We start from the raw sequence: 12,184 nt of genomic DNA on the forward strand, positions 1-12,184 counted from the left end.
ATGTGACATATTGAAATCGCGTTTGAATTTGCGCTTGTTTTTTTGCTTTCACTTTGCAATCATGCGAACTGTGTATAGAGAGCGACAGCACTGATCTGTGAGTGATGATAATTTGTGCACCAATTCCTCTGACATCGTCTTATTAATCGTTAGCTTACTATGCAAACATGACAAGTGAAATCTCCCGCAGCTTAAACATGTGAGAGGTTGATCGCGCAGAGAATCGCTGAGCTTATGTGAGTACGTGTGTAAAAGCAGCAGGATTTATATTTGACTACGATGACCTGGATGACTGAGAACCTTCACAGACAGATATATATTTTAGTTCTGCTGAGCCAAATAAGACAGGTCAGGGTGAAGAAGTGACAGCCAAAGAAAAGCTTACCACAAAACGGAGAAGTTATGACAAATCAGACTATAAGGCAAAAAGAAAGTGCAGCTTTATGGTTTCATGGACAAAATAATTTCTGTGGCTGCAATATGACAAGCTAAATAACCAGGGCTGCACATAAGTGGTCCGCAGGTGCGCATTCGCTGTCAAAATAAAAAACACGCACAAGGGTTAGGGTTAAATTTAAAAACTGTACTTTTGAGTTAAAATATATATTTATAATTTTAATAAATGACAAATTAAAAAGGCATGAACATTTTTTTTGTATCGAAAAAATATCGAACCGTGACACCAAAGTATCGAACCGAACCGTGAATTTTGTGTATCGTTGCACCCCTAATACATATATATATATATATATATACATATATATATATATATACATATACATATACATATGTATATATATGTTATATTGTGAATACAAAATGGGTTATTAAGAGCTGCAAATGAGGATGAAAAGTAAGAATTGCCTTGACACAGTAACAGTATTAAATAAGTAAGGGACCCTGAGGGAGTAAAAATAAGATGAAGACACATCAGGAAAGAATTCCCAGACTGCCATCATTCCAACATGGCAGCCGGCGTTCCGAATTTCCAAGTTGAGGCATTTTCTGGCCTGCCTGGACACGCTTACCTCGACACAGTAATCTAATACTTCTTTCATCCTTTGCAAGCAGCCAGAGGCTACATGAAAATATAACACAATCACATGAGAGAATCATTTACACCTTTACAATATGTCGACTGTGAAAGGGACTCACAAACTGGGGAGGAAAACAACCCAACGGGCTACAATGACCGAGTCTAAGCCTCCAAACACAAGTGACCCTTCATTAAAATGAATCCTACTATTTCTGTCATTAGGAATTAAATTAAATTAAATCTGCTCTCCTCCCTGCAAGCTGCTCCTGCTTAAACACAGTCACGCAGTGTGGGTGACTGTGTGAGGCTCTCTGGCCCAGAAAGCCATCATCGACTGTAACGTTACCAGTAAGTTTGTGTCAGAAGGCAGATTTACAATCCTGGAGAAACACTCAATCCAAGCATGTAATCCAACTGGTAATATTAGTACTCAGCCACTGTGAGCGTGAGGTTATGGGCTTGCATGTGTAAAAAAATGATCTTCAGAATATTATATAAGATGACAGCTGTCACTCATTTAAACATTACAATCTACATGAACCTCTTGATTACTCTCAACAACTCAAATATATTTATTATCTCCTACTACTATCTCTGCTCAACATACAAAAAGCTTCTTACTTACACTGTAAGTAGGAAACTTAGTTTATATATAAAACTAATATATAAACTTACTAAATGCTAAATATATAGTCTCACAACAGACAGACGATTTTAAATTGTCTCCATTTCTCCGATCAACCCTGCTGTCTTTCTTACTTGTGAATCGTCTCTTTGCAAGAAGTTTCTCTGTCGTCCCATTGAGCACAAGGACCTGGAGGTAATATTCCTGACTGGAGTCCAGACCTGCCACTGTTGCCCGGCCCCGGGTGGTAGTCAACATGAGCTCTGGCTGTGGCACCTCTGGAAAAAACAAGCATTTGGGGTGACTAATCTTTCTATATATGTAAAGCGAATTATATAAAAACACATCACTGTGTGACATTGAAGACAGAGTTTGCATAACTTGAATTATGCTTGAATTCAACAGGAAACATAATAGAAACGGCAACTATTTGTGAAGCATGTTTCTGGAGATAAATAGTCATTAATGAATTAAAATTGTGATGTATCAACTTAGAAAGTTCATATACAAATTACTGATTTCAAATTTTAGAAACATGTGAGCTCAAAAACTTACCAGCTCTGCAATTTTGACATCACTCCTTTGTTTGCCTTCGTAAGTCAAAACTTTGACTTCTTATGTATAATTCTGACATACGAGGTCAACATTTTTACTTCTATATTATATTTTATATAATATATTTTAGTGGATCATGCAAAACTAGGCAGTATATTTTTTATTGCTGAAGTTATTAGGTAAGCAATAAATCAGTGAACAAAACTTCATACCACTGCCATATTTTTCTGGAACAAAAACCAAAAAAGACCAGGACTAAATCTTAACAAGGGTCTTTTGAACAGCCAACAGTTCCTACTTTTTCTTCATCTGATCTAAAAAATAACTTTTACACACTTTCTACGGTGCATTTTCATCTGATCCTTCAAATTCCAGATACCTGTTGAAAGTCTGGGCACTTCTTTGTAATGACTTTGGCAGAATTGGACAGCCTTACCTCTTTAATCCTTTCAGCACCACCTTTTCATTCTCTTACTGGCATCCTACAACTTTAAACACACTACAAAAGTGCTGCATTAACTTCTTCTTTTAAGTTCATCTCTGTCTCTCTCTTAGACCTGCCTAGACTTAGCTGCGCTGTGTGGAATGGGAGCTAAAATGCCGACAAAGAGAAAACAATGCTTAGGAAAAATCACAGATGTGGAGATAGAGGGGAGGAGAATGGGCTGTATTTTTATCCAAATTATGACCTGCAAAGCAAGAGAGCTGGCAGTCTGGATGGCAAAAGAATACTTTACCAACCCATTTTTAAGCAGTTTCAAACTAGACGGGATGTGTGGTATAATAAAAGCTTATGAATAAACTTCATGATGTTTATTATGTCATTAAAAATGTATAATTATTATACATTTGAGACACTTGGGAGCGAGTGTACTGCTGGAAACCATAGGAAAATGTTACATAGCATTTTCAGGATTGAGTGTGTTCCTGTTGCTTCCCAAACACAACCTTACTTGATGTGCAAAACGGTGTTGGAACATTTATCAGAGAAGCAAAAACTTCACACACCAGATGTGCATCATTATACTAAAATACCTCTGCACAATAATACAGGACAAATCTCTTATTAAATCAATCAAGTGGCAGTGCCTGTTCATTGACCATAGAGCCCAACCAACATATCGGCCAATATGATGAATCAGCATTTGCAGTGGCTGATAAATAAAAATCAAAGAAAGGACAGAAGAAACACCATTCAGCCATGTTACGAGTTTTGATGTTGTACCGTTTGTCTACCAGAGGATACTCTGCAACTTCCTGTTGGCAACACGTGTTGCCAACACAACCAAAATGTAAATGAACAGTCCACGAGTTGTAAGAGTAAAAGAACCGTATTTGTAACTGTGCTGTTATCTTAGTGAGTACTTACATGAGTTAGGGAAATCTGTTTACGCTTTGTGTGGATGAAAAAAAAAATTCTCATAATATATTGTTAAATCACCAAATATTGGTATTGGTCTTAAAAATGCTATTTTGGTGTTTGTTCTCTTCTTTTAGAAAATCCTATCAAGTGATATTCTTAATCCTCCCAAACCTTGATGACCAGTGGGTACCACCTGTGAACGCTACCAAGGTTGTTGTTTTTCTTATTTTTCCTACTCTGAGGACAACATGTGATTTCAGCCTAAGACCTGATTCATACTTTCAATTTCATTCCAAGGCTTTTAGATAGACTTTGTAGGTATATCAAATTGGAGGAGCTCCTAACTCTGCTGTCAGAGGACTTTCTTCACAGCTGAAGAACTCTCACCTGAAATCGGTCTCACTCTGACCTTGTAACCCTGAACAGGCCCATCAGCCTCCTTCCACTTCATCTGCAGTCTGTCTTCAGACAGGACTGTCAGCTTAAGACGACCTTGACAGAGACAAAAAGAAGAATAAAAAATATCTGGCTTTAAAATGTTTAGCGCATTTTTCTGGTTAAAGACTTGGGTCAAGGGAAAAAGTTGACATGACATTTGCAGACTTTTCAAAGATCAAAGACACAAGCAGTGAAACTTTCTTCATTCTTCCCATTCTCTCACTTCCTTCTCAACACATCAAATTCATCTCTTGTTCTGACTTTATCTACATAATTTCCAGCAGAGTTTTCCCCAACAAGCAGTGTCTTTCATGTTTCCATCATGCATCCATCAAAGCATGCTCTGTCCTCCCATCTAGCATAGAAACAGGAACAGGACGCCAGTTGGAGACTGCAGGTTCAAAGGTCGTGTCAGAGGAACGTCACAAAGTTACACTGTGACAGGGTTTTGTATTTACTATGCAGTGGGGTTATAGATGGAGAGGAAGATGGGGAAGGAGGGGAGGGGATGCAAAACGGAAGTAAAGAAGACATGAACAGCATGAATTACAGAACTTTATAACTTGTGTGAACACATGACCCTCAGCACTCAACAGATCCTTTCCTGACTAGCAAGCATCCATGTAAAGGCCTCTGTCTGCGACTGTGTACTGGGCCCAGGGGCCACTGGGGGGTCTTCATCTACATGTGTGTCTGGCAGGGAATCACATAGGGACTGACGGGACTGACCGTGACCCTGTCTTGTCAGGGTCACGGTCTAACAGATCCACTAAGAACAACAACTTTTCCAGACAGACAGGCAGTTATGCAGCCAAATACAGTATCTGTATTGTGCTCTACGATTTATGGGCTAAGAACAGCTGGATTTGCCTACTATTTCCAGTTCAACATAGGGCTGCTCAATTAATCGAATTTTAATCACGATTACGATCTGGGCTTTCAACGATCATTAAAAATGACTGAGCCGATTATTAGCCCCTCCCTCATTTATCCGCGACACCTTATAAACCGGTCCTGGCGCAAAAAAGGTTGGAGACCGCTGATTAAGAGGACCCGAGGGAAGCTCGGAAAGCTCGGAAAGCTAAGCAGAAGTTATTTGGAGAGGAGAGTGACTGCCGTTGGTTGAAAAGAGAGGTAAAAAAAAAAACTTCAGTGGTGTTGCACACTATTTTATATTATTTTTTAAAGTCATTGTTAACCCTTTAAAGCCGGTCAAAGCAGCACGCTCCGTTTTGTGTAACTATTTTTAAATCCCTGTAGAACCTGAACCGTGTAAGCTAGCGCAATAATTTGTTTTGCATATGAAACCGGAGTTGTTGTACTTACATCTTATGCCATCAGCTTGTCCTCGGTCACGGGTTCCTTCCACATATAGCTTTGCAAAAATTGCATAAAAAGCGCTTGCAGGAACAAAACCGTAATATTCCAGAAACACGCTTTGCCGATCCGATCAGCTGTTCGTAACACTTCCCACAGTGAAACAGACGTCAGCGCGAACTATCGCATGTTCGCCATTTCCTGGCCGAAACCGGAAGTGACGTCATTTTCACGGAAAATGTAGTTTTTTTTTAACTTGTAGGCCTTAAAAGCCTATACTGGTCATGTTTGACTTTTCTGAATAGTTTCTGGGATGCTTAGAACTCAAATTGCACTGCTGGAAATAGCTTATTTTGATGCACCTGCTGTTTTTGCATCATAGGATTGTTTTTTTGGTTTTTCCTGCAGTATATAAAAATTGGTGTATCTCCAAAAGAAAACTATGAAGACACTCAAACTAAATTTCCTGTTGTTGTAAACTATTTTTTGCAACTTTTTTGTATTTAAAGTTTTGAGGGATAAACCTCTTAAATTTCTCCAAGTAGAAATATATGTAAAAAAACCAAAAACGATTTTCAATTTTTTTGTAGTTTATTGCACTTTTTTTGCAATTAATGTAGTTACTATGGACTTAATGCATACATATTATTAAAATATGGGCTATAACAGTTAAATAGAAACTTGAAATGCTTCCACAAATGGCACTACAACATGTAAAAAAATAATATAAGCTCTGGCGGACTTGGTTCTATAGTAGGTCTTAAAGGGTTAAATAAATATCGTCAAATAATCGAGATCTCAATTTCAGTGAAAATAATCGTGATTATCATTTTTGCCATAATCGAGCAGCCCTAGTTCAACACTCAAAATATAATAAGTTCCTTGAGACTTGCAGATTGTTTCTTTTATGGGATGTAGTATTAAGTAACGATGAAGTAAATATGGAAACTAGCAAAGTCTCAAAAATACCTCAAAGTAATTGGTTTGTCCTTATATGTTCATTGTGACATGGTGAGTTGTTCATTATTAAACTAAATACATACATTCAGCATAATAAAAACTGTGCTATAGAGAAACACAGTCTTTGGATGATTATGACTAATATGGTTACATTAGTTCAGTTCATTTGGTTTTGGGAGTGACTGCTTTTCCAGAGAAAAAGACCTCGCTATCATTCTCTTCATAGCAAATATGTTTTGATGCTTGAATTCAAATAAAATCATTGACCCGATAACTTGTATGCTGACAGTACCAATTAAAAAAGGTTCTGCCATCCGTGCCAACCTGATTTTTCTTGTCACTGTGTGGATACACAATGACAGTGACACACAGAAAGCCTCAAAAGCACAGACATCAAATGCATAGAACGTCGGAATAACTGTTTGTATAAATGTGGGTAAATGCTACAGAACACAAAGTAGATACATTATGCCAAAGTTTGTGGGTACAAGACATTTATGTGCAAAAGCTACACAGCAGACCATCAAGACATCAATGCGACTTCACTATTAGCTTGTTTGGTAAGAGTCAAATGATTATTAGATATATGTGTATACCTTGGCCATGGACAGCAGCAGACAGCAGCAGGACACTGAGCAGGAAAAATGGCATTAGCCAGGAAGATGACAATGATGTAGCAAGGAGGTGAGGAGACATGAGTGGAGTCTAGAAATATAAAAAATAACGCTGTCAGTATTATTTCATTTATGTATGCTCTTATTTTTACATACACACACACACACAAACACACACAAACACACACACGTCATTAGGTACACATGTTCGACTGACTTTTGACGGAAATATCTAACCTGCCCAATAAGCTGGCAGCAAACCAGGCATCAGAATGATAAAGAAAGGTGATTTAAGTGACTTTAACCATGGCACAGTTGTTGGGTTTACAGAGAATGGTTTGAAAAGAGAAAATAACCAGTGAGCAGCAGTTCTTTGGGTAAAAAAGGCAACAGTAACTCATAAAGTCGATTTTTACAACCAGGGCATGCAGAAGAGCATCCCTAAATGTACATATCGAACCTTGAAGCAGATGTTCTACAGCAGCAGAAGACCACACACAGTTTCTGCTTCAGCTAAGAACAGGTAAGAGGAATTCACACAGCACTAGATAATCTATGATAAATGGACTGTTCTTATATAGAGCTCTTCTATGCTCTTTGAGCACTCAAAGCACTTTATGCAACTTCCTTCATTCCCACAGTCACACACATTCATACACCGATAAACACATCAGACAGCAGCTTGCTCAGTATCTTGCCCAAGGGACAGTCTGTATGCAGTCTGGAACAGCCAGGGACCAAACCACCAAACTCCTGATTATTAGATGACCTGCTCGACCTTCTGAACATGTAAAAAAACAAACAAACAAACAATGAATTTTTCATGATGGTGTGTTTTTGAGTTCAATTATTTCAGCTTTTCAGATTTTGTTTTTTAATTTTCTATTTCACAATATAAGATTTGTGGATCAGATTAGAATTTATAAATCAAACAAATGAACCAGTCATAAATCGTATTCTACATTTGTATAGCTCATTTGAAATATATATTTCTACTTTGGAATACCTTTCATATCAACATAATGGGGGAAAAAAAGCTATTAAAAAACAGGTAGTTTTCCCATGGAAATTTTTATGTCTGACTCAGACTACAGATGTGCCTGATTTTGTCCAATTACAGACCTCAACACAGCTAATGATACACCAGGCTATAATATTAACAAATGTACAGCCCTTGAAGAGGCCGTAAACCTACCATGCTTCTGTCTGAGACCCATTAACACTTTACACAACATCCATTAAACACCTTCAACTAATTCTAGATCCCAGGACTGAACTTATTTTATATATATCAAATGTTGTGTTTTTTACACTCCAAAGAAGGAACATTATTTGGAGTCTTGGAATCTTCTAAGAACAATAATTTATTGCTCAAAGCTAAAAGACCAAACTAATTTTTTAAAATCCCACTTCCATAAAAAAAAAGAAAAGTTCAGACACCATGTAAATCACAAAGAATTTAAAAAATTTAAAGCCTTTAATCAAAAATAGCCAAATTAGTTTTGATTAAAAATTTTAAATTGGTACTTTTCAGTTTTTTTGATTTTTAAGAAATCTGTCCTCATTTCAATTTGGTGCCAGCAGCACATTTAAAAAATGTGGTGGGGTGGCAACAGAAAACAAAACAACTAAACTAAAACTGAGAGAACATTTACAACCAGCTAGGCAACCAGCAGCATGTCACATGCATGATTTGCTCTAAAAAGCCCTCTCAAGGAGTCTTTTATATGTAAAGGGAAGGTTTAAGAATATTGCTCAGGATCAAACTGCAAAGAGTTTAGGAATTTCAGCGTCTGCTTTTTTTGTTCCCCAAAAATCTTACTAGAATTTGTAATTTTGAAAAACCCTGTAAAACTGTAGGAAGATGATCTTTAGAAAACAAGGACGAAAGGAATGTCATTTGTTCTTTGTGAATAAGAACACTGTTCAACAAACACAGGCTGAACAAAGACACAGTTAACACAGCTGGAGTTCACAGACCAGCTCGGCTTATCCACGGCTAACTGGTGAAGTGTGACATGGAAACACAAGTAGAGATAAGGAGAAATATCAACACACATACAGAGACCCAAAGATACTGATTTCACTGTAATAATTTATATTAACAATAATTTGACATACAGTACTGTGAAAAAGTATTTGCCCACCCCCTGATTCCTTTTTGTTGTTGTTGCATTTTTCATACTTTAAACCCCAGATCATCAAACTACCACCACCATGTTTGACTGCTGGTGTGATGTACCTTTTATGAAATGTTATGTTAGTTTTACATCTGATGTATGGGATGGAAAGCTGGTGGCAAATACTTCTTCACAGCGCTGAACACTCATTGTTAGCATTTTGGACTTATTTTAATGGATTCCTGCCTGAACTTTCTTGCTTGTCTCAAGCACAACAGGCAACCATTAGAAGAGAGTTTAACCCTCATCCTACCGACATATTTAATATGCATGGATTAGTTATATAGTTATTGCCATCTAAAAGAATTATTAATTCAAATTAATTAAAAATGAATATGCATATTTTATATAAAACAAGAATCTGTACTTTTCTTTAAAACAACTTGCATCTTTTATCCAAAATGTAATTCATGTTACTTAAAAGCTTATTTATGATCTTTTGAGTGTGGAATCACTTAGTTTTCAATCATTTTAAATAAACATTATTTCTGTTGTATTTATATGATGAAACCAATCAGGCTTCAGATAAACACACAACCAGCCAACCCAGAGAAACAATCTCTACCATGTCCTGGGTCTGCCTTCTAGAAAAGTCCGAGGTGGTGAGGATCCCTGAACTCACGTCAACGGCCTTCTTTGGATGTGGAGGCATGGCGGCTGCACTCTAAGTGCCTCCCTAATGACTCAGCTCCCATCCTGCCTCTGAGGGAGAGCATGGACATGATTCAGAGGGAACCCATTTCTGCTTTTATTTCATTTTTCCGTCACTATCCAGAGCTCGCAACCACAGGTGATGGTTGGGACATAGATTGAACTATAAAGACCAGTGTACCAGTAGCAGTGCACCAAGCCGTAGAAAACCGAGATGATATCCTGAGACCACTGAACCCTCCAAGCCCCCCCTTACCTTGGCTGTGCCTAGAAAATCTGTGCATAAATATTATGAAATGAATCAGTGATAAAGGGCAGTCCTGTCTGCGCGGCCTGACTTTCTGCAGGCGGTGCAAAGAACCAAATTACTATGATTGTGCAGGAAGCAGAAATGACTAGAGATAACTAAAGTTAATTTAGTTGCCACTCAGATTGGGGATTGTCATGCAGCGGTATGAGCTCTGCTTTTAATGTGTGGCATGACTATGTCCATGCCACTTTACTAAGAACTAATTGACTGACAAAGAAAGAAAATACATTTGATATATGACAAAAAAATTACCTCTGGGGTCTGCACGGGCCCCTGACAGTACGATGAGGGTTAAAAGACATTTCCAACATGCCTATCCGATGTCATCGTGTGAAGTATGTGATGGAACTACATTGGGGGTTTTTGTATAGTTTTCTCATGTTTCACATGTGCCTGCTTGCCTGAATGTTGCAAAGTCAGTGCTTGAGTGGCACATTGTGCACTTATTGATGTGCCTGTCAGACAGAGAGCAAAGGAGTAGTAATGTTATGCAGTTCCTGTGGAAGTCCTTTAGTTTTGCTTTGAACTCATTTTTCTTGAATGAATCCAAAGCCACAGGCTTATTCTACAAATTATTTTTACTTAATAATAAGACAAGAAATCATTGCACTGGTGTTAAAGACATAAAAGGATTTATACAGGGTATACAGTCACTCATTTCTGGATGCCTTTATTGCCCTTGGAGTGACCTCACCAGGAAAAAAATGACACCATCACGAAATAGCTTGAACTCCGGCTAACTGTTAGGTACCCAGGTGGCAACACTTGACCCTGGATATCAAATTTCAGTGTCATGGTTCACCTTAGGTAGAAGGTTTTAAGACAGCTGGTAAGAGCTATGAGGTAAATACACCTGGAAACAACAAGTCAGCAATTTAAATGATGAAACATGCTTTTGACGCACTTAGTAGAACACGCTAATAACCACCGGATATAAAACTGTAGCTTGTTGAATATAATTTAAATAAACGCTTAATATATATTTAATTTACATCGAATTAAATACTGACAACTATTTTAATGTACACACGTTTTACAATAATGTTAAATAAGTGAATTCTTTAAAGTTGTTAAGAAATTAGCTGCTGGAGGAAGCTGTTTTGACGCAATATAGCACGCCAATAACTGCGTAGATATATCTAAAATAAAGGTAATTCATGTTTAAATGACTGATAATTAAATACCGATACTTGTTTTTAAAGTACACATAACTCGCACAGTGCAACACGTTAACTGGTGTCAAGCACCACAAAAGTAGCACAAGTTTGCTTTTTGTGTGGTAGGTGTCTCGCAGGTCAAGGTGTTTGGGATTTTTTTTTCTCAGCAGCTTGAAACAATGCACTGCATCGTAGGTACAGGCTACAGTAGGTCATTTATCTAACACCTCGGAATGAATAAAAAGAACACCGTGACAAACGCACTTGGCCGTTTTCTAACACGGTCGCTCTCAGAGCGGCCAGGTGAGCTCTTACCTGGCGGTTCGGTGAGTCCAGTTTATTCCGCACTGCATTCCAGAGGCGGGATGTCAACATGCGCAGGTTTCTGCTCCACTTTGAAGCCTGCTTCCTCTCAACAGGTCGTATCTGAACGTTTCAGGGTGAAATCTGAGAAGCAAGGCCCTCCTGCTGCTCCGGCATGGGCGTGGCACTCAGAAGAATGCTATAAAATCCTCCACACAGTGGGAGACACTTCTACAACCATAGGTTTGAGCTATCCTATGTAACGTACAGTGAAATATTACCCCGCTTGAGCCGCATACAGTTCTGCTATATAATACCATGTGCTCTACTTTGACTGCCATATTGCAAAGTTAAACACACAGTGTGCTTAATCAACGGCGAGTACACTTTATATTCCCATCCCTTAGTGCATGAATAATTAGTGCATTAATAATTTCCAACAGATGTGTTGGAACACGACTTTATTCTTGAGTCTAGTCCGGTATCCAGCTCCCAGGTTGGAAGTCAAAGAGTTTACTTGTGTCGTTTCAGTACAGCGCAGTGCAACACACACACACACACACACACACACACACACACACACACACACACACACACACACACACACACACACAGTACAGGGGAAAAAATATTAGATTTTAGTGTTTTTTTTTAACTTTTAGATTCGACCAACAC

General features: G+C 38.1%; 1 protein-coding gene across 4 annotated transcripts in view; it reads right to left on the reverse strand.

Annotated features, from left to right (window-relative positions):
• The window catches only part of LOC113013986 (collagen alpha-1(XX) chain), a 42,152-nt gene extending 30,483 nt beyond the window's left edge, over positions 1–11,669 (reverse strand). For 2 of the 4 annotated variants that reach the window (XM_026155262.1, XM_026155260.1), the window contains exons 1-4: positions 11,522–11,668; positions 6,891–6,999; positions 3,967–4,071; positions 1,796–1,939 (exon numbers count right to left, since the gene is read on the reverse strand). In XM_026155262.1, coding sequence (XP_026011047.1) covers positions 1,796–1,939; positions 3,967–4,071; positions 6,891–6,999; positions 11,522–11,581 — 418 coding nt within the window. In that variant the 5' untranslated portion in view covers positions 11,582–11,668. Of the gene's footprint in view, positions 1–1,795; positions 1,940–3,966; positions 4,072–6,890; positions 7,000–11,521 lie in introns of those variants that run through there. The other 2 variants (XM_026155261.1, XM_026155263.1) reach the window with 2 other exon arrangements.
• Positions 11,670–12,184: the final 515 nt, after the last annotated feature.

The sequence above is a fragment of the Astatotilapia calliptera genome, chromosome 20, assembly GCF_900246225.1.
Source record: "Astatotilapia calliptera chromosome 20, fAstCal1.2, whole genome shotgun sequence".
Classification (NCBI taxonomy): domain Eukaryota; kingdom Metazoa; phylum Chordata; class Actinopteri; order Cichliformes; family Cichlidae; genus Astatotilapia; species Astatotilapia calliptera.